General features: G+C 39.6%; 1 protein-coding gene across 6 annotated transcripts in view; it reads right to left on the reverse strand.

Moving 5' to 3' along the window:
- Positions 1-27109, reverse strand: part of LOC125462184 (rho GTPase-activating protein 17-like) — a 122925-nt gene that overhangs the window by 15532 nt on the left and 80284 nt on the right. For 5 of the 6 annotated variants that reach the window (XR_009447133.1, XM_048551860.2, XM_048551862.2 and 2 more), the window contains exons 8-17: positions 25595-25663; positions 25354-25435; positions 24771-24898; positions 23648-23759; positions 20562-20643; positions 20340-20420; positions 12275-12388; positions 9262-9353; positions 6429-6585; positions 2359-2586 (exon numbers count right to left, since the gene is read on the reverse strand). Coding sequence is in view for 5 of the 6 variants with exons in the window: in XM_048551860.2 (XP_048407817.1) it covers positions 2359-2586; positions 6429-6585; positions 9262-9353; positions 12275-12388; positions 20340-20420; positions 20562-20643; positions 23648-23759; positions 24771-24898; positions 25354-25435; positions 25595-25663 (1145 nt within the window). In the remaining variant the exon portion in view is untranslated. The remainder of the gene's footprint in view (positions 1-2358; positions 2587-6428; positions 6586-9261; positions 9354-12274; positions 12389-20339; positions 20421-20561; positions 20644-23647; positions 23760-24770; positions 24899-25353; positions 25436-25594; positions 25664-27109) is intronic. The other variant, XM_048551866.2, reaches the window with a different exon arrangement.

The following is a 27109-nucleotide window of genomic DNA, read 5'->3' on the forward strand; positions in this document are numbered from 1 at the left end:
ATTGTGAGTAGTGAATATGGTAGATAAGTTGAATGAATGCAGGTAAATCACTGCTTCACATGAAAAGTTTTTCTAGGACATTGGACAGTGAGGAGGGAGGAGATAAACAGGCAAGTGTTGAAGCTTCTTCATTGCATGGGGAAGTGCTGTGGCGGGGTGCAGGGAGTGGAGGAGTGGACCAGAGCGTATCAGAGGGAATGGTCCCTGCACAACGATAACAAGACAGAGTAGAAGAATGGGTATCTGGTAATAGCATTCCACTTGAGATGATGGAAATAGTATCTTATAATCCTTTTTGGATGGAGGCTGATGAGATGGGACGTGAAGACAAGGGGATCCTATTGTTATTGTGAAAGCCCTGTTTTGAAAGGAATGCTCCCAGAAGAACCACTCCATTTTCAACCATTCACACTTCTGATTTACACCCTATCCAGCATTTTTCTTTCACCCTCAGTTTATCAGCAATTTCTGTTTGCCTATCCCTGTTTCTCTCCTTCTTGCTCTCTGGGCACCATCTCCATTCCTTATTCACACTTGATTCCCCCTGACACCTTCATTTTTGTTTTATTTCCAAGATCCACAGATGCTTGCTTTTATTTCAGTACAAACTATTTCAGACCATGGTCATTATTTTGCTACAACTATTTGAGCAGTTCATTAAATACACAAAGCCCTTCAACAAACGGTCAGTTTCAAAGAGGACCAATCTGAATTTTTTTCTTCAGATTGTTGGGTTGGAATGGGCATTGGACAATTTTAACATGTGCTTGAATCCATACCCAGCTATTCCACTAATGTCAAATATTACAATTTGTAAATACTAACAGTGATAGGAGCCAAAGAAACTGATTGACTCCTGTATCAATCACAACGTTATACGTACATGCAATATTTAACCATTTTGACAAGACAGCATGCACAGGCACAGAAAAACCATGCAGAAATGGGAATGGAAAAATCTATCTGCACTGCAGGATCAATCTTAAAAAGATTTGCATTGGATTCAAATGATAAAATTAATCTCAATAACAATTAACTAACTGGATAAACCTCAATTTTCAAGTGAGAGATCAGTCAATGCTATTATGTGCATACACTCGTGTGGTGTAATGTCTACGAATAGTTTTTCCAACAACTGAACAAAACAGATTTGGTTAGAGATAAAAATAAAATCCAACAGGGTATCATATTGCAAAGGATTCTTAGGTCACTTGAAGTAATGGTATAGTGACAGAAATTTATTTCTTGTTTAGAAAGGGAAGATAGACCTAAGATTGAAATTAAACTGATTTTTAAAAAAATCACAATGTAACCTCTATGAAGAAGAGAACAATTGATTGAAGATAGCTTCCTAAAGTAGGTCTTCAAATAAAGATATCGTAAAATGTGGAGAAAAAGCAAGGAATGAGAATGAAGAATTTAAAGCTGCAAATGACATACAAAAATGGCGAAGCAGGTTTGATTAATCAAATATCTTCATGTTGCTATGATCAGAACAAAGTATTTTAATGCACAAATCTATAAGTCAAAGCATATAAAATTTTAAATGTGACACGCAAAATAAATCCAGTAAGGCAAGATGGCAGCACTAGAGGATAGAATCCAAAGGAACTGCAAAGTAAGTTTTGATTCAGAATAACAGAATTTTGTATTATGCCTGCATTAGTTTACAGAAAGCGCTATATATATTTTATTCCATTGCCTAGCCTAGTCTTCATACCCACAGTGTATCATGAATTCTGCTTCCAACACTTTCTGATAAGGCAATCTCTGTAAATATTCTATACTTTCCTTACATTAATTTTCGTAATTAACAACTCAGGGATCAATGAATTTTTTTTTAATATTATTCAAATCAATTCGGATATTCAACATCTTTCACACCTACCAATGAAGCGGCTCTTTGCTGGAATAATCAAAATCTAATTCCGAAACAATCCAAAACTCCATTTACTCAACTAAGGTCATTGAAATTTCAGCCAGGTGACTGAATATTAGAAAATAAAACTGACGGATCAGATAGCATTTTAATCTCTAATGATTCTGTTTTGAAACATTGTCAGGTTTTACTTTGTTGCATCCTGTAACAATTTTAAGAAGCTACCTTTACTCATTGGATGAGGTGACAATCAAAAGTGATGATGCGTGTAAAAACAGAAAATGGAAATTCAACTCCAAACCTGTTCAGCATGTTGCATGAGCATTAAGTACTTTTTATTGTTTCTGTGGGTGAGGATACATTCTTGTTTGATCTTTCACTGTTGATAGTCCTTCACATTTCATGAACGACAGAAGTTTCCAGATTTCCCTTAACTGCTTCGTTTCCAAGATAACTCTCTATGAGTGGCATTTTCTTACCTGTGTTCATCAGTTTCTTGAGGTTGATGCTCAGTCACACTAGCAGTAGTAGGAAGAGCAGCAGCTACTGGGCCAGAGTCAGGGCCCAACCCTGATGGCTGCTGCTCACTAATATGTACAGCCTCAACAGGAGGGGGAGGCGGCTGGACTGTTGGGCATGTGTGCTTCCTGATCAGAGTGCCAGCTCTGCGAGGATTCAATTGAGGTTCAATAATCTTTAGACCCAAGCTACAGAAAAAAGAGAGAGTCAACACAGACCATGCACATTACAGCTGACAAAGTATTCCTGAGACAGGTACAATCAAGCATCAGACAAGGGAAGCATGCACAACATCACCAAACTTGAACTTTCATGACGAAGACGGTCATGATCTAAAGTTGCAAGTGAATTCATGCAGTTCACAAACAGATACTAAAATTTGAGCATGACAACTTCAAATGCAGTACAGATGCAAGCAGATGTTCAGAATTACTGGCATTTAAATAAGCAACATTTACAGGCTGCTCACTAGAGGAGCTTTTCAGCAGAATGGCATCAACTAGGCAAAAATAAAAACAACTAAAAATTCAACTACTGGTCATTAAATAATGGATTATTTGTATCTCTGTTAGAGCATTTACATGTCGTCTGCACATCACTTCCAAGTCAAGCTTGTTGTTTGTTTTTCAGTGGAGCATGCACTAAACTCATCAGCACATTGCATTTACCCTGAGCCATATAGAGGAGTGGCACTCTGCAAAACATTTCAAAGTGGGAAATAGCTCAAATTCTTATACCTTGATACCTTCCTCATGCTGCAGGAGGGGAGGTTTTATTTTCAGGGGAAAGGGGTGCAAAGAGGGCAGTTAACTGACTATTTGCATCAAAACAATTTAACAAATCATTTATCAGTAAAATTCAGAGCCAAGAGCAGATCACTGTTGAAAAATTCTCAAGTTTGCATTCAATAGCGTCCTCATGACTACCTTGTACAAACAAAGAACAGCGACTGTAGTCAAGGTCTTCACACAATCTTTTTGCAACTTGCAGCAAACACCTTAGCCAGAGCAATACTCTGCCTATGGACCAACTCAACAAAGGATTGTAACACTGCAAAAGCCGCACAATTTACATAAAGGTTCCACTAATGGCAGTCTGAAGGTTCCAAGGTACTTCTCACACATTGAGAAATGTTGAAATGAATCAAGGATTCCCATTTTATTACACGCAACTTGTAAAAAACACAATAAAATATATGTGAACATTTTTTTCCCAACCTTACATTTCAATAATTTAATAACTTTTTCGATAAAATGATGTATTGTATAAACACAAGGAGATAAAACTACCTTTGCACAAAATGAGTAAAATATTCCCTGCTTCTGTACAACCCCTATAGATTGTTATGTAGATTTGCAAGTTGAATATATGAAAATAATTCAAAAGCATATAGGAACATTCCAAGGCTGTGATGCCATACTACACCAGAACGTAAACAGGAACAGTAACAGCTCATATAACCCCTCTAGCCTGTTCCACAATTCGATAAGATCATGATTAATCTTCCACTTCAAATCCACTTTTGCATTCAATTCCCACAGCCCTATATTTGTGGATTCTTTGATGTATTAAAAAAAATCTAGTAATCTTAGTTCAAAACATTTCATTACTGAATAACCACAGCCTCTGAGGTTTGGAATTCTAACAATTCGCAATCTTCAGAAATAAAATAAAATGCCTTAGTCCTAAACAGTCAACTACTTATCCTGAGACTATACCTGCAAATTCTAAGATCTCCAGCTGGGGAAATAGCCTCTTAGCACCTACTCTGCCAAGAAACCTTTCAAGCATCACCCATCATCATCTTAACTCTAAGCTGTGTAGCACCATTAACCTAATTTCTCCTTCTAAAACAATTTCTTCTTTGAAAAGAATTTAGAAAACTTTTGTTGCATTCTCTTCAAGCGTTGCTTACATTATTCCAAATACACTAAGGCCCAAGATTATACACAATACTCCACGTGTGGTCTCAAAGTCTTGTAAACTTCAGGAAAACTTCCTTACTCTTGTATTTCAACTCACTTGCAATGTAGATTAACACACTTTATGTCTTCCTAACTGCTTACCATAACTTTCTGTGTTATGTCAAAGAACATAAGGAGTGTATCAGAAAACAGAGTTGAAATCAGCCACTATTACATTGAACTGCAGAGGAGACTTGATGGGCCATGTAGTTTATTCCGGCTATTGTTTCTCGTCTTCTTGTGTCTTGGATAAATGATGTGAATGGCTTCACCTTTCCCCTAAACTCTAAATACTACGTTCTGGTCCACTCACTAAACTATCAAAACTACAAAAATTAGTTTTATGTTCTCAAATCCTTTCAACTTAATTTTTATATCATTGGCAAAATTAGATACATTATACTTAGTTTCATCAACCAGGCTATTAATATGGATATTAAATAGCTGAATCACAAACACTTAATTATTGCACAGTTCCTTCATGAAAGCCTTTTAGAATCCCTAGTGAGGAAACAGGCCATTCAGCCGAAAAAGTCCATAATGACCCTCCGAAGGGCATCACACACAGACAACCCCCCACCCAGTATTTACCTTGGCTAACACAACTAACATACACATCCCTGGCCACTATGGGCCAATTTAGCATGGCCAATCTACCTAACCATTACATCTTTGGACTGCGGGTGGAAACTGGAGCATCCAGACGAAACCCATACAGACACTGGGAGAATGTCCAAACGCCACACAGACAGTTGCCCAAGGGTGGAACAGAACCCAGGTCCCTGTGCTAACCACTGAGCCACCATGCTGCCCCAAATATACCACAACCACGGCTTTCCTTAAGCCCACCCTGGTAGTTACACCCTCAAAATGTTAATAATTTGTGAAAACCAATTATCCTGGCGATTAGTCTGAATCATATTGTGAATTCTTAAATGCCCTGCTAGCATTTCCTTAACAATAGATCCCAGCATTTTCCTGATAAACTCATAGACCTATAGTTCATTGTTTACTTGCTGTAACCTTTGAGTAGAGGGTTTATGTTCCTTACCTTCCAATCCATTGGAACTATTCCAGAAAAAGGAATGATAGAAAATTATAACCACCTTGGTTTGAATTCCAGGATGTAAGCCACCAGGAGCAGATGTCAGCTTTCAGTCCCATTAATTTCTACCTTTTTTTTCATTAATTATAATTCTAAGCTCGCCAGTTTCAATAAACCCTTGGTTCATTCCCCTTTGGTAAAGGCAGATGGCAAAAATGTTGAACAAATATCTTCTATTTCCTCATCACATGATCATTTCTCCTATTTGCCTCTAAGGGACCAACATTTATTTCCACTTTTTTTTTGCATATTGAGAGGTTTTTATGATTTGCTTTCAGATTTCTTGTTAATTTACACTGATTCCATTCTCTTTTTCTGTTAATTTGTCATCATCCTTTCGAGTGTTCCAAAACTCACCTAAATCTCAGGCTTATTGCAATTCTTGGTGATGTATCATAAGCCTCTTCTTTTAACTGAATACAATTGATAACCTCTTTAATTAGCCAGGGGTGAATCACGCTTTTCATAGCTTTTAATTTCACAATGGAAGGATACTGAAAATGATGACATACATCTTTACATGTTCACCAATGTCTATATACAATTTACAATTCAATACACTGGGCAGTTTGCCCCTTGTAACCTCTAACTGGATTTAAGCTTAACATTCCCTTTTCAGACTTCACTCAAACTCAATGTGAAATTCTATAATATTATTACTCTTTCCCAGATGATCCTCTACAATGTGATTGCTAATTAACCCTGCTTCATGACAAGACAAGATCTGGTTGGTCTCATGATACATTATTCTAGCAAACTCTTGAAAACATCCCATGAACTTATCCTCCAATTTACTTGTTCTGATTTTGCAACAGTATTCGATGAATAAATATCCCATGATTATTACATAACCATTGTTTCAGCCTTCACTTATTTCTTAAGACCCTCTAGTATTGTTATTGTTAAAGTGTCTATAAACTACTAAATCATGAGGCTAATCTCTTCATACATGTGAACATACCTGTCTTTTTTAGGCATATCTTCAACTGCAGCCACACTTACAGGCCTCTTCCTCTCCAGTGTGCTACTATCACAGTCATTTCCAAACAACGACAGATTATTCAAGTGATTGGCAGGAGTCATTGGTGTAAACATGCCTGACACATTGAAATCCAAGTCTATTTAAAAATAACAGTAAAAAAGATCAATATAATTCTTATCAAAAATCAGAATACTGCAGATGCTGAAAATCTGAAATAAAAATCAGAAAATGCTGGAAAAAGAACTAAATGGACTAGGCAGAAACCATGTAGAGAGGAGAGCCAATATCCCAAGTATTGAAACGTATTAAAATATAAGTTTATATGGATGTTTTTATGTCAACAGAACTCTCCTGCAAAGGGGTTTGAAACACAGCAGAACAGTCTCTAAATCAGTCGAAAATATTATGTACCAATTCACAAACTCTAGAAATATTGCCTTGAGTTTTTTTTTAAAATCACTCACTCAAGAATAAATATGTTTCAATGTGAACTGAAATAACAGGGCTTCCTTTTCAGAAATGGGAGAAATCAGCTCATTCCTCTAGCTCAACCAGCTGAAAACAAGAACATTCTCCAAGCTGGTCACCCAGCAGGGTTCTATAGCAAAGCAATTAGTCATGTGATTTTACAGGAAGCCATGCTTAAGAACACATTACCAATGTCCACAGTGAACTTTCAATTAGCTAATTTCTTAAAGAAACCACTCCAACTGTTTCCACAGATGGTAAAACATTTTCCATTATCCTTCAAAATATAAATCTCCAAAACAAAACTAAATTTAAAGCATCTTCAGAATAAAAGAACGAACATATTGTTTAGGGGAGAAATGTATTAATAAGGATCAAAGATTGGTTGGCTCACAGGAAGCAGGAATTAGGGATAGATGGGTCCTTTTCAATCTGACAGCTGTAACTTATGGAAAGTCAAAGGAGTCAGTGTTTTTGCCTCAACTGTTTCCAATTTTTATCAATGACTTGAATGAAGTGACAATGCATGGTAACTAAATTTGCTGATGACAGCAAGATAAGTGGGAAAGTAATTTATCAAAAGGAGGCAAACATTTGCAAAGAGGTAAGGCAGGTTAAAGGAGCAGGTAAACATTTGGCAGTTGGAATATAACCTGGAAAAATATGAATTTGACCACTTTGGAAGGGCTAATAGGAAAGCAGAATACTAGTTAAATTGAGATTGCAGAACTCAATGACAGAGGGAAGCAGATATTCTCAGAATGTAATCACAAATTTTTTATGCAGTGTTTAGTAAGGGAAGTGGAATGTTGGCATTTATTACAAAGGAAACATACTATTAAAAATGAAGATGTTTTCTACATCCATACAGGATCTGTATAATGAAACCACATCAGAACTGTTATGATCCCAGTTAATGTTAATATTGGACAAGTCAGAGCCTACTCTGAAATTTGGGTTGATACATTGTTAAAACCAAAAGAAACAAGGTAGTCACTCACCTAAACACAATAAGCAGAAGTTAATTAAGTGAATGAACTGAAGAAAAACTAAAATACAACAAACTACTTACATATAACACATTTAAAATGTCAAAACTCATGATAAAATACATTCTTATTAATCCCAACTGTATTCCTTTACAGTATTCATACCAGAAAGAACTCTCGTAATATTTATAGGGCTTAATTCAACTGTAGCTTCAATTTTTCCTATCTTGATCATCTAATAATCTCTTCCTTGTGTCTTCATACAATTGAGTTTAGATTCTCTCAGCTTCAAATAATCCTTCGTGAATTTTAGCCTATTTCTTCTCAGTTCTAAACAATTCTCCTTCTATAGGAACAACTGTTTTACACAACTTCAGCCAAAACTTCTGTACAACTGCCAAACTGAAACTAAAGGGATTTCTTAACACGTGCTTCCTCTAAACAATGGGAAAATCTCAATTCTGGAATATTATATTTGAAGTCTAATACACAAGCGTTTACTTTGTTAAGTCATAAATCTCATCCAATGAAACAAAAACCCTTATTCTCGAGGAAATCTCACTCTCAATCTGTGTTTCATAAGAAATCAGCTGACAACAGGTGTACCTAACAGTTAAATCATTGAATACCATGAGACACAAAGACCAAACTCATAGCTACTGCTTCACAATGCAAACCCTAAAATAAATGATCTTGAAATAAATAGAAATCAGACACTTGACATCATTTTAGAGTATTGTGCACAGTTTGATGTCCTTATTTGAAACACACATAATTGCACTAGAAGCAGGTCAGAGTAGGTTCATTAGATTCATTCTTGGGATAGAGGGCCTAACGCATGAAGAGAGGTTGAGCAGACTGGGTCTACGCCTATTGGAATTTCGAAGAATAAGACGCGATCGTGAAACATACAAGGGCCTGGGTGTACTTGACAGATGGATACAGAGTAAATGTATCCTCTTGAGGAGTATACTAGAACTAAGGGCCCATTTTCAAGACAATATTTTCCTTTTAAGATGGAGATAAGAATTTTTTGGTCATTTGTATGTGAAGTTCTCTCCCCACAAGGAAGTGAAGGCTGTGCCATTAAATTGATTCAAGCCAAAGTTAGACAGATTTTTGAGACACAGACAAGTTGAGGATTAAAAGGGGTAAACATAAAACTGGAGGTGGGACTTCAACCAGATAAGCCATGATTGCAATGAATGATGGAGCCAGTTTGAAGGGCCAAATAGCCTCCTTCTGACCCCAAGTGCTGTATTTGGATAAACTAATGAATCAGTGCAAAGAAATGGCTTTGCTGACAACTGTATTGCCAAACAAATCAGTATGGAAACACAACAGTGGGTACTTACCATCTGGGAAGAACCAATCCGCATGTTGGATTATTGGCTCAATGATTGTAACTACATGAACTGAGGTAGCTGCTGCCATGTCTGCAAGTGCTCTTAGAAGGACAAAAACAGATGCAATTTATAAATGTTCAAGTTTGCAAAATTTGCTTATGGTGGACATTGCAAAATTGTCAATTACATGATATCTGAACTACAGCTTTTAAAGTCTTATTACATTTCTCAGAGGGCACAGAAATAAATATAAACAAAGTGGGATTTGGGAATCTTATCTAAATTTGTACTACAATCAATTTATTTTTAAAATACATTCAGAATTGCTCCTCCAGTTTTCCATTAAAATATCAACATAGCTTGATATGGTGGACTGTTAGCTGAATTGGAGCAGCAATTCTACACAGCCAACACAGAAGCACCAACACAACAAAAAACGGCTTCAATAAAGCAAATAATCAGGAGTCATGCAGCTGTTCCCACATGGGTGGCTAGGGGAGTGCGCATGTGTCTGGTCTGCAGTCACGTACATTTAGGCATCCATTGTGCTCCCATTCCACCAACTACACAAGCTAGACTTGTCACAGTTTGCATTCTCTGTTACTTGTTTAACTTTGGAAAACAATGGAAGAGGTGTCAGAAAACACTTTCTCGATGTAAAATCTAAATAGATTACAAGTTGGTATAGGTAAAAAGGGCTGGTCAAGACTGCCGGTACACAAAAGTGTAAAAAAAAGAAAATAAATCACTATTTGCCTTTGAGAAGCTTGTTGCGACAGTCTCTGCGAACTGCTTCATATAGTGCAGAATTTCAAGCGAGTGACAGAGAAGGAACACTGAAACAATGAAATTATTTCAAGCCAGGATGATGTGTGACTTGGACAGGAACTTCCAGTTTGTAATGTTCCCATGAACCATATCTGACCTTATTCTTCTAAGAGGTGGAGGTTGCAGCTTTAGCAAATACTTTTGAAGGAGACATGGTGGGTCGCCGCACAGCATCTTGCAAATGATACAGACTGCTGTCACAATGCATCAGTTATGGAGGAAGTAAAAGGTTTAAGAAGGTTGATGGGGGTTAATTTGCTCTGGATGCTTTAGAGCTTCAAGTGTCACTGGAACTGCACTAATCCAGGTAAGAGATAATTTCATCATACTCTTGAATTGTGCCGTATAGACATATTTATGAGAGTCAGGAGTTGAGTTACTTGCTATGGAATTCTCAGCTTGGACGGTCATGCATTTAGTTTCTGGTCGATAATAATCCTGGAAACATTACTAACAAGTGATTCAATGATGGCAACGCAATTAAATGTCATGGAAGAGGTGGGCAGACTTTCTCCTGATTGGACTGGTCATTGCTTGGGACATGCATGGTGCAAATGTTTCTTACTACTCATGAACCTAAACCTGAATGCTGCACAAGTCTTGTTGCAGCCTGCTTCAGAAGCTGAGCAGTTACGAATGCAACTGTACACTCTACAAACATCAAAACATACATCCCAACTTGTAACTTTATGTTTGAGGGTAGGAGAGGTTAAGGTGAATGGCCCTAGGATATTGCCTTGACTTGGATGCCCTGAAACCATTTCCTAGGGCTAAGCTGATTGGTCTCTAAAAACCATATCAGGGTACGACTGATGAATGCAGCTAGTGGAGATTCCCTGATTTCCACCAATTTCAATTTTACTACGGCACCTTGCAGCTACATTCCAAGTATTGCTGTATTGCAACAACCCCCTTCCCTCTGCTGGAATTCAGTTCATTTTTCCAGGTCGCAACAAGATTTGGAGCTGATTTCATCCCGACATAGCCCAACTGAGTATCAACGGTCATCAACGAGTATGTTCCATTTGACAGCATTGTCGATGACATCCTTACCGTTTGCCTGATAATTCAGAGTAGACTGAAGGAACAGCATTTGCTACATGGGATTGGTCCTGCCTTCTGAAAACATATTATCCATGGCAACATTCCACATTCTTGTGTAAATGCCAAATGTCGTAGCTATTCCAGAACATCTTGGCTAACAGGATGATTAGTTCTGGAACACAAATCTTCGAGACTACTACTGGGATGTTGTCTGAATCCTGAGCCTTTGTTGCAACCAGTGCCCTCAGCTACTACTTAATTTCTCATTGAGTAAAAAAACAGGAAGACAAGCACCTGTCATGTTGAAGGCCGCAGGAGAAAGCAGACTTCTAGCAGTCATGGCATCAATGCAGCAGTGCCATCTGAAGATAGTTTGAAATATTTCAGCTACGTGTCCTCTGCACTGATGGGTTGGATGCGTGGATGTAGACATTCACACATGTACCTTCTCCCGTCAGTATTTAAATGTCCATCACCATTCAATATGGCTCAACTGTAGAGTTCTAATCCAACTGTTTCATTGTGGGAAATACAGCATTGTCTCAACCCCAATTATTTTTCAGTGGCCTTTATTAATAGCACAAGTGTGCAGATAGGGTCGATACTTTTATAGCTTCTACAATCAAATACTCTCCAAGCTCACACGACTTGGGTAAGACATCAGAAATCAATATCTGGGAAACAGTATGTCAGCAAGAAGTCAGCCTATTGAGGAGAGAATTTTGGCATATGGAAGGAGGGAACAAAAAAAATACATTTTATTGGAAAGCACAAAGTAACTGCTGCAAGACTAAATTTAAACATATAATCCCTTATGATTATTCACAGTCTATTATTCATTCATGGTATGTTGTACTTTGAGATTGTAAACATTGATCATACATTCATGATGTGGTGGGACAATACAACTAAAGGAGTTTAAGTCTGGAATGGAAGAAAGGGAATGTTATTGAAGCCAAATTTTAAAATAAAAACATACAATCCAGGGTAACACTAAATAATTAATAACTTATCGAGATTAATCAATATACATTAAGCTTGGTTCCATCAAGATACCAACTCTGCATTTTTCATTAAGCCACATAAAAACATTATTATAAAAAATATGGGCGGCCAGTGCATGACCATAATAAAAACAGCAGGCTCTTACCCTTCATTCTTAGCCCACAGTAGATTGGGCCCCAATACAATTGCAATGTTGCTAGGAGTCATTTTGTTGACGTCACTATGTTGCGCAAGCTTTGCGAGAAATTTTATAAGATACCTGTTAAGAGAAGACAACAATTCAGCTTCACCTCTGAAAATATTGCCATTTAATGAATGCTCAATTTGATAAAGACTATAAAATGTGAGGCTGGATGAACACAGCAGGCCAAGCAGCATCTCAGGAGATGCTGCTTGGCCTGCTGTGTTCATCCAGCCTCACATTTTATTATCTTGGAATTCTCCAGCATCTGCAGTTCCCATTATCTTTGATAAAGACTGATTTGTCACTTATAAAAGAATATAGGATTTGGATTCCATCATTCATTACAATCCTGACTGATCTGGTTGAAGTCCCAAAACCACCTTCCTGTTCACCAGACTAAAGACATGTATGTGAAGAAGAGAAGGCAAATTGTGGTAGGCAATTTGATAGTTAATGTAACAGACAGGTGTTTCTGTGGTTGTAGACATGATGCCAGGCTAGTATATTGCCTCCCAAGTAAACGGTCAAGGATGTCTCAGTGTGGCTGCTGGGCTTTGTTTTAGTGGGGTGAGGGTAAAAAGCCAGAGGTCATGACTGACACTTACACTGTTGGTGCAAGCGGGAGAGGGATAAAGGTCATGAAAGCTGTACTTAGGACACAAGGCAAAAGGCTGAAAAACAGGACCTCTAAGGCGGTAACTTCAGGATTATTCAAGAATATGTTGTATTGGTGAGAATAGCAATAGTAAAGCTGTGTGAATGAACACATGAAACAATGGTGCATGGGAAGATTTGAGATTTCTGGGGCACTGGGGCAGCTCAGTGGTTAGCACTGCTGTCTCACAGCACCGGGGACCTGGGTTTGATTCCACCCTTGGGTGACTGTCTAAGTGGAGGTTGCACATTCTCCCCATGTCTGCATGGGTTTCCTCCAGGTGCTCCACTTTCTTCCCACCGTCCGAAGGTGTGCAGGTTAGGTGAATTGGCCATACTAAATTGCCCATAATGTTCAGGGATGTGTAGGTTAGGTCCATTAGCCATGGGAAATGCAGGGTTACAGGGAAAGCTTAGGAGGATGGTTCTGGGCGGGACACTCTTCAGACAGTTGGTGTGGACATGTTGGGCTGAATGGCATGATTCCACACTGTAGGGATTCTATGATTCTGGGGCAGGTGGGCCCTGCATAATGAAAATATGTTACACTTTAGGCGGATGGGAATAATATCCTCAAAGGGTGATCTGCCACTTCTGTTAGGGAGGGTTTAAAACTGCTTGTCAGAAAAGTGGGAAATTAAGAGGAAATCTAACAGAATTAAAATAAAGCTAGCTGCAGGAAGCAGAGAAACTGTAAAAATTGAAAGCAGCACAAAAGACGCCGGAGTCAATCAGGGTCAAGTTAAGGAATAGTATTAAAGAGTCAGAAGCAAAAGCACTGTATCTAAATGCATTCAATATTTGCATGATTGGTTTGATACACATTTGTGGAGCAATATGTTGAGGAACCAACTGGGGCACAGGCTCTTTTAAGTTTAGTATAATGCAATGATAAAGGGCTAATTAATAATCTTGTCATAAAAGTAAAAGAACCTTTAGGAACACTGACTGCAGTATGATAGAATTTTCCATTAAATTTTGAAGATGATATGGTTTAATCTGAAACCAGGGTCTAAAATCTAAGCAAGATTAATTATAAAGTTATTGCGGCAGATCGGGAAAAAATACTTTAATAGGTTTGACGGTGAATAAGTAATAACTGGTATTTAAAGAATTAATGCTTGGTTTTCAAAAGCAATCTACATTCCTTAAACGGCAAAAATATCCATCAGGTAAAGGGAATGTTCCATGGTTAACTGAGAAGTTAAAGACAGCATCAGATCAAAGGAGGCAGCTTGCAGAATTGACAAAAATTGTAAAACCTAACTGGGAAAATTTTAAGAGGTCAGCAATGAATGACAAAGAAATTGATAAAAAATCAGAGAATTAAATATGAATGTCCAACTGTAATGACAAAAGCAGATAAAACTTTTACTGGTATGTATAAAGGAAGAGATAAGCAATGACAAATGTGGGTGCAATTTAGGCAAAGACAAGAGAATTTCTAATGGGAATGGAGAAATGGCAAAGATAAATAAGCACTTTGTGTCTTCTGTACATAAAAGGAAGACACAAGGAGTCTCCATGTAATAATTAAGGTTCAAGCATCTAGACAGAGTATATAACAGAATGAATTCTGTAGTACTAAACCTGAGTATTGCTGAGAAATAAATGGGCAGTTTATCAAAGCTTTCCTTCTTACACATTATGATATTTCACATGAATACCAAAAAAAAAAAGAGGAAAACCAATCCCAATCTCACCTAAGCATGCCAAGAGAACTTCAAATCTGTTGGACAACTGCAGAGGCTGAGGCTCAGCATTCATATCCTCTGGGTTCTCCTACCTGCCTCCACAGTAGCCACACTGACATGTTACTGACATCTGATCAAATCAGTAGACCGTATCCTAAGAGATGGGACTGCCTCCTGATACACCATTGAGGTAATACTGCCCCATCCCTTGCACAATGCAGAATAGCGCTGCTTAGCCTCCAGCTTTCTGAGTCAAAGCTTCTTGAGCTGCAAATGCTTACTGGAGATGTGTTTGTCCCAGAACACACTGGCATCCACTGGAAGCCACATGCTACATCCATGATACATGCTAGCTTTAAATACACTTTAATTAATTGCTTAATTATATTTTTTCCTTCATCATATGTTGACCAGTTTTACGTACAACCTAGTTTTCTGTTATTTTCTATTGCCGCTTTGTTTTAAGATGTTTCTATTTGGCCTTAAAATCTGACCAATCTCCTGGCCTATTACCATACTGCATATTTGTCACGTTCTTTCATTCGATACTATCTTTAATTTTGTTACTTAGCCACCGATGATGCATCCTCCTCAAAGATTTTTCTCTCACTGGGATAGATTTTTACTGAGAGTTAAAAATCTATCACCACGTTTCTACTGTGCTACTTTGTAACTAGCTTCCCAATTCACCTGTGTTCATAGACTCCTAATAATCTGGATTAAGGTTTAAAACAATTCTCCCAGACCCACACTTCTTCCCCTTCAAGTGAACAAAAAATTATATCATGCTATATCATCACTATCACCCACAGCTTCCTTTACATAAGGGTTACTAATCAACTCTTGTTTCATTGCTCACTAACATGTCTGGAATCATCAGCTCTCAATGGCTCTACGACAGTGCTCTGGGGAAATGACCTAAATATACTAAATGAACTCATTTCCCAGGCTACCTTTGACAATTGGAGCCAGCCAATCAACATCAAAAGTCACCTATGATTTTTGAGGTACCTTTCTTACATGCCTCTGTCCTACAATGTAATGACCAGAAAAAGGAGGGCAGGACCTGTAAATTACTTCCACAAGTAACGTTTTCTTTTCCAATTTCTTATCTCTACTCAAACTGGTTTGCTACTTTTCTCTTGAGGCAAGGTGGATGGGATGCGATGGCCTAGAGGTAATATTGCTGGACTGTTAATCCAGAGAACCAGACAACATTCTGGGGGCCCTGGCTTAAATCCCACCATGGCAGATGGTGGAATTTGAATTCAATAAAATATATAGAATGAATAATCCAATTATGACCATGAATCCAATGATGACTGTCAGAAGGAAACTGCCATCCTTACCTGGTCTGGCCTACATGTGTTTCCAGACACAAAGCAATGTGGCTGACTCTGAACTGCCCTCTGGGCAATTAAGGATGGGCAATAAACGCTACCTAGCCAGGGATGCCCTCATCCCGTTAATGAATTTAAAAAGTCATCTGTCACTACTGGACTCAATACACCTTTTATTAACAAAGCTGTCCCACCATCTTTTTCCTAACTTCTGACATGTCAACATAATTTCCTCAGTCATTTTTATCATGCCCATTATAAAGATATGCTTAACCTCACAACTCTTCACATACTTCTCAGTGCCTTTAAAAGTGAGCTCACCTAAAAAAAAGTTGTACAGCATTGTACTACAATGTAACAACTAGAAAAATTGAATTCAAGTATTTACATAAACTGACCATTTCTGAATACTTTGGAGTGTATGGTAAAACAGGGTAAAGTCAGCATGGTTTCGTCGAGGGAAAGTCATGGCTGACAAATCTGTCAGAATTCTTTTAGGTGGTAACGAGCAGGTTAGACCAAGGAGAGCCAATGGATATTATCCACCTGGACTTCCGAAAGGCCTTTGACAAGAGGCCACACAGGAGGCTGCTGAGTGAGATAAGGGCCCATGGTGTTAGACGCAAAGTACTAGCATGGATAGAAGATTGGCTGTCTAGCCCAAAGCAGAGAGTGGGGATGAAAGGGTCCTTTTCAGGATGGCAGCCAGTAACTAGTGGTGCTCCACAGAGTTCAGTGTTAGGACCACAACTTTTCACTTTACACATTAATGATCTAGATGAAGGAACTGAGGGAATTCTGGCTACAATTCCAGATAATTCAAAGATAGGTGGAGGGACAGGTAATACTGAAGAGGCAGGAGCACTGTAGAGGGTTTAGGCAGGTTAGGAGACCAGGCAAAGAAGTGGCAGATGGAATACAATGTAGGAAAGTGTGAAATCATACACTTTCGTAGAAAGAATAGAGGCATGGACTATTTTCTAAATGGGGATAAAATTCAGAAATCTGAAGTGCAAAGGGACTTGGGAGTCTTAGTCCTGGATTCTCTTAAGGTAAACTTGCAGCTTGAGTCAGGGGTTAGGAAGGCAAATACAATGTTGGCATTTATTTCAAGAGGACTAGAATATAAAAGCAGGGATGTACTACTGAGATTTTATAAGACGCTGTTCATTCCACATTTAGAATACTGAGAGCAATTTTGAGACCCATACCTCGGGAAGGATGAAATGGCCCTGCAATGGGTCCAGAGGAGGTTCGTGAGAATGGTCCCAGGAATGAAAAGCTTAACATAGGAGGAACGTTTGAGGCCTCTTTGTCTATACTCGATGGAGTTTAGAAGGGTGAGGAGGCATCTAATTGAAACTTAAAGAATACTGAATGGTCTGGATCCAGTAGACCTTAGGAAAGTGTTTCCTTGGCAGGACAGACTAGGACATGAGGGCAGAGCCTTAGAGTAAAAGGGAAGACCCTTTAGAATGGAGATGAGGAGAAAGTTCTTCAGCCAGAGAGCAGTGAACCTATGGAATTCATTGCCACAGAAGGCTGTGGATGCCAGGTCATGAAGTATATTTAAGACAGATTGATTGATTCCCTTGACAATCAAGAACCTAAGGTTATGGAGAGAAAGCAGGAGAATGGGGTTGAGGACCTTATCAGACACAAGTGAATGAGGGAGGAGACCCGACGGGCTGAATGGCCTAATTTCTGCTCTTATGTATTATGGGTCTTGTACTTATTCTCAAGCAAAGCACCAACCAAGGTAGAACAAGCGAGTCAACTTAAGTTCAATTAAATGCTGTCAAAAACATACTGAATGGAATGACAAAGGGGTAATGCTCAATTATTTCCACTGAAATTAATTGGGGAGCAGATTGGCTACACAATGTTATTTCCATAGAAACAAAAAAAAATGAAAGGGAAGTAGTTACCACGGCAAGGGTGAGCTCCAAATGATATACTGTCCATCAAAATTAATGCCACTAAGAACTGTATTAATACTGCTAAGTCAATCATCCATACTATTCCAGAGAAACGGACTTGAGACATGAGTCAGCAGTGAAATGCCTCAACATAGAAAAATGCTTAACATGAGGCTGCCATAAACAGCATTTTACCCAATGGGAAGCAATCACCACCACAATACAGAACACTATGCCCAAATAGCAATTGTTGAACAGGCTCAAAGATGGCACAGAATACCCTAAAAGGGATCTTTAATCAAAGAGGTGCAATACTTACAAGGTAACCAAAATGAAACGCATTACTTCACAGATATTAAAACATCAGAAAAAAATAAATACTTCTGTTATGATCCAAGGTGATGCAGTTACGGATAAGTCAGATCCTAGACAGTGATCCCTGGCTTATTAGACAATAAGCTTTACCGATTTTGGTCTTCCAAAAATATGCAGGTAGGTGGGTTGGCAAAGCCAAATTGTCCAGTGTTCAGGGATGTGTAGATTAGGTGGGTTATGGGAGATGGGTCTGGGTGAGATGCTGCGAGGGTTGGTGTGGACTTGTTGGGATGAAGGGCCTGTTTCCACACTGTAGGGATTCTACGATGATCTATGATGATGATTTACCATGGTGGTCAGTCATTGATCATATCAGATACTCAAATCTCAGGGATGGGTGACCCATTACCACTTTGAAACTCATTGTACAGCTGGCACGACTGTAATTCACTTCTTGTCGGCAAATTTCACTCCGTGTTATTTTCTTTCGTTCATGTCTCTTCCCAAGACTCTCGAATGAGCCACTAAGGTAGCTTACTTACCCCTTAATGCAGGTTCCTTAAACTCGTGCCTTGAAAGCCATTCGCAACTCCTCAGATACTGAAGCAGTCCATGCTCAAATGCAACAAGATCTGGACAATATCCAAGCTTGGGCTGACAAGTGGCAAGTAACGTTCACACCACACAAATGCCAGGATATGGCCATCACGAACTGGAGACAATCTAACCACCACCCCCTGGCATTCAAAGGTGTTACTATCACTGAATCCCCCACCATCAACACCATGGAGGTTATCATTGACAAGAAATGCAACTGGACTCATCATATAAACACAACCAGGGATGAGCAATAAATGCTGGCCAGCCAGCAATGCCCATGTCCCATAAATGAATAAGAAAAACACATCATTCCTTCACTTTAGAGCCCAAGCTCTTACAAAAATAATATATTAAGAACCTTCAACAAACCTCAAAATCAAAACTCTCCCAAATTCATTCTCCTCCACTGTCATGGAAGACTGACTTGCCAATTTTACCATACTTTTGTATCAGTTATTTTAATGAATATAACCTAGGACTCAACTCAGCCTTTTCCACAGAACCACCTACTCTTGCCTTTTCATTTCAATAGGAATGGCATTGTGACGGAAACTTGCTCTTACGCAATTCTTTTCTGGGAAAATAATTATGAAAATAAAACCTTCATCGTTCCGTCACAGAGTCATACAGCACGGAAATAGGCCCTTTGGTCTATCCAGTCCATGCTAAATGTAATCCCAAACTAAACTGGCCCCACCTGCATGCTCCTGGCCTATATCCCTCTAAACCCTTTCTATTCATGTACGTATCCAAATGTCTTTAAATGTTGTAATTGCACCCACATCCACCACTTCCACAGGAAGTTCATTCTACACACGAGTCACGCTGTGCGTAAAACATTTACATCTCACGTCTTTAAATTTCTTTCTTCTCACCTTAAAAAATATGCCCCTTAGTCTTAAAATTCCCCATCCTAAGTGGAAGACAGTTTCCATTAATTCTATCAATAACCCTTGTTGGCTTTGATTCTGATAATATTTAGTTGAAATTAAGTTGATTACTGACAATGGAGTGTATGGTTGAAGGCACATACAGGCCAGGCCAGTCTGAGTCGCAGGTTCTCTTCCCTGCAAGACATTTGTCTATAAATTGGGATTTTGCACAATGATAGTTTCCATGTCAATGGACTAGTAGACTTTTAGAGTTAAATTTCACATCTTTCTATGGCAGAATTTTAAAGAACACAAAAAGAACATGCATTTCTAGAGTGCCTGTTGAGACCTCAAGAATATCCCAAAGCTAGCTAAATGAAGCATTGTTACTACTGTAATTTAGCAAACTTATGGTCTCTAGCTTGCTAGTCCATTACCATACTTCTGTACCTGCATTTTACAAAAACGTCGATGTTAGAATTGTCTAACCAATGGAAACAGTCTGGCTATGAGAAACTGAAATTTTAAAAAAAAATTTAGAAGAATGCTTTCTTTTAATTGGTGCCAGGGTTCAAATTCCACTCATGGCACATCATTTCCATTGGATCTATTTGAAAATTGAGAACACATACCTGAAGTTGGAATTGTTTGACTTTGGCATTTTGCTACAAGTTAGCCAGAGGGCCTGTAACTTCTTGTCCATGTCTGGTACGCTGTGATAGAATTGAACTAAAAGTTAATTAGGGGGCATTGGGAAATTGCCAGTTCAACTTATCCACATTTGATTTACTTAAACGTAATACTGTATGAAACACAAGTATAATAGGGTGCAACAATATGCACTTAGTCCAAACCTTGCAGCCTGGACCCATTCATCATACAGCTGATATGTCATTAATGGTTCTGGTAGCTCTCTCAGGTATGATTTCAAGGCACCTAAAGGCAAAAAAAAAGTTGACACAAGGTGGTACTCTTCAGGCACACCAACATTTGGCAATGATTTATTGTGCAAGCTGGAGTCTTTTCAATACACACAATGCATACCATAATAAATAAAGAAAAACAATGAAATGCTCTTCAAGACATGAGTTGGGATTTTAATCACTTACAGAACCTAAATGCTGATCTCTTAAAGATTGTTACCTAATCTAAGGTTAAGATTCTACCGGCACCAATTGCTTTTCAGTATTTCTCTCAAGTGTACTTTCTTCATGGTGGTAATCTAGTGAAGACTGGAAGTACACTGTTCAACCAGTCCCATACGTGACAGAAGATAATGAAATGTGAGGCTGGATGAACACAGCAGGCCCAGCAGCATCTCAGGAGCACAAAAGCTGACGTTTCGGGCCTAGACCCTTCATCAGACATGGGGATGGGATGAGGGTTCTGGAATAAATAGGGAGAGAGGGGGAGGCGGACCAAAGATGGAGAGAAAAAGAAGATAGGTGGAGAGGAGAGTATAGGTGGGGAGGTAGGGAGGGGATAGGTCAGTCCAGGGAAGACGGACAGGTCAAGGAGGTGGGATGAGGTTGGTAGGTAGGAGATGGAGGTGCGGCTTGGGGTGGGAGGAAGGAATGGGTGAGAGGAAGAACAGGTTAGGGAAGCAGAGACAGGTTGGACTGGTTATGGGATGCAGTGGGTGGAGGGGAAGAGCTGGGCTGGCTGTGTGGTGCAGTGGGGGGAGGGGACGAACTGGGCTGGTTTTGGGATGCAGTGGGGGAAGGGAGATTTTGAAGCTGGTGAAGTCCACATTGATACCATTGGGCTGCAGGGTTCCCAAGCGGAATATGAGTTGCTGTTCCTGCAACCTTCGGGTGGCATCATTGTGGCACTGCAGGAGGCCCATGATGGACATGTCAGCTAAAGAATGGGAGGGGGAGTGGAAATGGTTTGCGACTGGGAGTTGCAGTTGTTTACTGCGAACCAAGCGGAGGTGTTCTGCAAAGCGGTCCCCAAGCCTCCGCTTGGTTTTCCCAATGTAGAGGAGGCCACAACGGGTACAGTGGATGCAGTATACCACATTGGCAGATGGCCAGGTGAACCTCTGCTTAATGTGGAAAGTCATCTTGGGGCCTGGGATAGGGGTGAGGGAGGTGGTGTGGGGGCAAGTGTAGCATTTCTTGCGGTTGCAGGGGAAGGTGTCGGGTGTGGTGGGGTTGGAGGGCAGTGTGGAGCGAACAAGGGAGTCACAGAGTGAGTGGTCTCTCTGGAAAGCAGACGGGGTGGGGATGGAAAAATAGCTTGGGTGGTGGGGTCGGATTATAGATGGCGGAAGTGTCGGAGGATGATGCGTTGTATCCGGAGGTTGGTGGGGTGGTGTGTGAGAACGAGGGGGATCCTCTTGGGGCGGTTGTGGCGGGGGCGGGGTGTGAGGGATGTGTTGCGGGAAACGCGGTCAAGGGCGTTCTTGATCACTGTGGGGGGAAGTTGCAGTCCGTGAAGAACGTGGACATCTGGGATGTGCGGGAGTGGAATGCCTCATCCTGGGAGCAGATGCGGCGGAGGCGGAGGAATTGGGAATAGGGGATGGAATTTTTGCAGGAGGGTGGGTGGGAGGGGGTGTATTCTAGGTAGCTGTGGGAGTTGGTGGGCTTGAAATGGACATCAGTTACAAGCTGGTTGCCTGAGATGGAGACTGAGAGGTCCAGGAAGGTGGGGGATGTGCTGGAGATGGCCCAGGTGAACTGAAGGTTGGGGTGGAAGGTGTTGGTGAAGTGGATGAACTGTTCGAGCTCCTCTGGGGAGCAAGAGGCGGCGCCGATACAGTCATCAATGTACCGGAGGAAGAGGTGGGGTTTGGGGCCTGTGTAGGTGCGGAAGAGGGACTGTTCCACGTAACCTACAAAGAGGCAGGCATAGCTGGGGCCCATGCGGGTGCCCATGGCCACTCCCTTAGTCTGTAGAAAGTGGGAGGAATCCAGCCTCACATTTCATTATCTTGGATTCTCCAGCATCTACAGTTCCCATTATCACCATCCGTGACAGAAACTGTGTTTCAATGTTGCAATCTATTGATACAGTGGCGTTCCCAATTAGCTGTGGTTATAGTCTAGAAAACACTGTCTAATTTGCTTGCTCTACCACAAATTAATCCTCTCCACCATTTCATTTCTGCTCCAACTCCAAGAGAGTAATTGTGTTGAAAATTAAAATCCATTTATTTAGACACTGAGTTTAAGCACTTAATTCCATTCCAAAAACCACTGGTGCCCACCATTAACATCACAATGGGCCACTAACATTCAAGACACTTGGCCGGATTAGCCATGTAAATACTGTGGCAATAATAAATATTCAGAAGCAGGATATTCTCTCCCAAGTATTGACTCCTGCCTCCCCAAAGACCTTTCCATTATCTACGAGGCATGGGCCAAAAACAGCAGTGAAAGAATAACCTGCCTCACTTGCCTGGGTGGGTTGTGGGTCCAACAACACTCAAGCAGCTCAACTCCATCTTGGGAAAAATGTTACATTGACTGGAACCATATCCACCTCAGTTAAGATTCACTCCCTCCACAATGGATACACCGATGGTAGAGTGTGCACTATCTACAAAATGCAATGCAATAACTCACGAAGGCTCCTTTCAACATCACTTCCAAACCCATGATGTTTACCATGTAGAAATATCATGTGCCTTGGAATGTGCTTCCAAGTGACATACTATCCTGACTTGGAAACATATTGCTGCTCAAAAATGTCACTGGGTCAAAATCCTGAAATGCCTTAAGGAATTATACTCGGAGAATCTATGCCATAAGTACTCCAGTGGTTTCAGCTAACAGTTCACCACCACATTCTCAAGGGCATTTAACTGGGGGTCTTGCCAGTGATACCCACATTCCATGAACACATTTTTAAAAGTGCTTAAATTCTGGTAAAATTAAAACAGTTGGAATTAAATCCAAAATGCTTTGGCTTTCATACAAGAAGAAATTACCTGCCACAGCATGTTGATCAGAATAGAATTCATCCAGCTGTGAAGCAGAGCAGTCCAACGCAGCTTTTAGCTTTTTCAGTTTAGAGGCTCCAGCAGCAATCCGGAACAGCCCCTGAGTTACAATAGGACACAACCATCACACATTTATGAGGGGGATAGAAAATATGAAACTGAGACCAATGGGGAGAGACTGAGAATAGAGGGAAGCTGTAAGACTTCTCTTAGCATGTGATTAATTAGTAGCAGTATGAGTTATGGTAGGTTGTATTAGTGATAAAAGTAGTGAAACTTGCTTGGAGGAACAGAGCATGGTTATCATTCATTACTTTTTATTGGCATTTACTAAGGGGCAGGATTGAGATAAAATATTTGTATGTTAAAATGATTCTACAGAGCCTGGTGTTTACAAGTGATTATTTTTCACGTGAGGACAGTACTCCACTTCTAAGACATGAAACCATAAGGTGTACTATTCAAGACTGATGTTTTTGCTCCTATAACATGTGCATTTGCAGCCAATCCGTCTATCATCACTGGAATCCTGAGGCTGGATGTAGCATTACAACAAGCTATCTTGACTGAGGTCATCCAAACCCCCAGAGATCTGAATCCACAACGTTGTGTCTATGTGGTTCAATACCTTAATCATTTACATTCCAAGCTACATTTCAGAAACTTAACATACATTATATTTTATGCACAGATTTGCATTCTAACAGCCGCAATCGGAATGTACTTCTAGCATCCACAGAGCTGACTGAACAATAACTAAGAAAAAAAAATCTGCTTGTCAGTGGCATCAGATCATTGAAACTGTTGCCTCCATCCTCCTACTTTATTCACTCTCAAGTATAAAAATCTGTATTGTAAATTTAATCAGCTCCTTGAACAGGTCCCAGGGTAAAATTGAACTAAAATGAGAAAATAAAATTAAGCATATTGAGGGAAGATGCCAATGTATCTCTGGCAATCTTTCATTGGCAAGAAAATGCAGTGGATATGCAGATCTGCCGTGATAACAAAAAAAAGGGGTGAGATGTAGAAACTGTTGCATTGCTTAGGACGTAAATGAGAATTGATTAATTACGCACGTACATGTATATTTTATACAACCAGATCTCACCTCCTCTTTCATACCAGTTTCCAACAGCATCATTACACATGCTTCGATAGGGAGTGCTATCTCACGACCACTACGTTTGAGATGTTCATCTAATGCTGTTCCAAATGCAGGCTTCTCCGTCCATGTATCTAAACAAAGTCAGTGGGAAAGAAATAAATACACCAATTAACAAATTAAGAGTAACAGCCACAATAAAGCTTTTGCTGCAATAACTACTGATTGAATGATTTAAGTTTTGATTTAATATGGCCTCTCTAATAAATTATCAAACATTATTTATTAAGAATGCAAATAACTTGAATAAGCCAACATGTTACACAAACCACTTAGGGAAAGTTCAATTATCTTCTATAGATAAGCAAGAATTTATTAACACCTTTTATTGTTGTAATTATTTGACTTAGTAACTTGAAAAAGAGAAAACAGATATGATGATGCATTGTTCAGCGAAGAAAATATTGGCTAAATATTTAGTTGGAAAATTGCAAAGAAAGTCTCAGAGTAAAGGTTGTAGAAGAGGGAAGAAAGTAAAATGATTCATGTCATACAAGAATCATGAAACTAAATGCTGCTAATGCCATACCTTGCTGGTTTTGGATTGTAGGCAGAACACCCTCTAGGACTTTTAGTGATTTTCTATGGTAATCTGCTTGCGCTTCTAATAACTGAGAACAGAACTCACATTGTCAATAAAAATTCCATTTGCAGAAGAAGTAACCTTAAGGCTATAAATACAATCTCGTAAATCTCAGCAAAAAATTTGAGGCTTGGTGAAAAAAAATCCAAACATATATAATGAGTCAGTGCCAATGTAAAACACTCACCGTTACAAAATATCTTGCATAATCACTTTCTTTGGAACTGAAGTTGTACATATCAGCTGCAAGTTGATCCTGCAAATGTAAGTGCATCATTTTAGAATCCTGAATACAGGACATTGAGATAATGCACAGTACTGATTGCCAAAGATTACAAAGCTGGTTCACCAAATCAACAGTTCGTCATTCAGAAGGTTTGGCAGCATCTGTGAAAAGAAAGCAAACTTAACACTTCAAGTCCAATGATCCTTCTTTGAAACTCCAAGTTGAGGTACCAGAGGACTGATAACAGCCATTATTAAAAAAAGGGATAGATCAAGAAACCACTAGACAGTCAAACTCAGTGATGGGCAAGTTATTACAAAGAATTCTGAAGGACAAAATATCTCTAAATAAGAGGAGACAAAAATTAAATCAAGGATAATCAGCATGGATTTGTTAACGCAAAGTCATGTGTGACAAATTTGATCAAATCTTTTGAGGAGATAACTAGGAGTGCTGAAGATGGAAATGTATTCGACATGGTTTACATGGACTTTAGTAAGACTTTCGATAAGGTCACTAGTGATACACTGGTCAAGAAAGAAAAAGTGCTTAGGATTGAAGGCAACATGGCATATTGGATCCAAAACTGTCTGGGAGGCAGGAAGCAAAGAATAATCGTGCAGGAATGTTTCTGTGACTCAAAGTCTGTTTCCAGTGGGATTCCACAGGCTTTGCTTCTGGGGCTATTAATGTTTGTGGAGGACATTAAATGACTTGAACTTAAATGTAAGGGGTATGATCAGGACATGTGCAGATGATATGAAAATTGGTACTGTGGTAAATAAACTGAAAGGGACACCAGTAAACTGCAGCAGATTGCTCGGTGGCAGAGTAATGGTAATAGAATTCAATCCAGATAAGGGAGGTGCAATGCATTTGGGAGGGCTAATAAAACAAGGGATTATGCTATGAGGTAGTACATAGGAAACCACTGAAGATCAAAGGGAGTATGGTGCGCTGAAGGTAGCAGGGTGGGTAAGATAATGTAATTCAGAGAGCATATTGGGCTCTACCTTTATTATCTGAGGCATTGAATAAAAAAGCAGGAGATTTTCTGAACTGTAGAAAATGCTGAGTAAGTCACAAAGGAGTACTGTGCGCAGTTCTGATCATCACATTATAGCAAGGATGTGATTGCAATTGAGTGGGTGCTTGGCAGCTTTGTCAGGATGTTGCCTGGGTTGGGCAGCCTGAGCCATAAGGAAGCAGCAAAGATTGAGAGAGGACCTGATCATGGTATAAAAGATTATAAGCTGCATAGGTAGAGAAGACAAGAAGGCACCCTTCACTAAATTGTACAGGGTCAATAACCAGGGTGCATAGATAGAAGGTGAGAGATAAAAAGCTAGCAGGAGAATTAAGGAGACATTGTTTTTACTCAGAGGGTTGTGGGAAACAAACTCATTGCCTGAAACAGTGGCTGAGACAGGAACACTTGTAACATTTAGGTGGAAGATCTTCACTTGCATTGCTCAA

Source organism: Stegostoma tigrinum, chromosome 23, assembly GCF_030684315.1.
Source record: "Stegostoma tigrinum isolate sSteTig4 chromosome 23, sSteTig4.hap1, whole genome shotgun sequence".
In the NCBI taxonomy this organism is placed as follows: domain Eukaryota; kingdom Metazoa; phylum Chordata; class Chondrichthyes; order Orectolobiformes; family Stegostomatidae; genus Stegostoma; species Stegostoma tigrinum.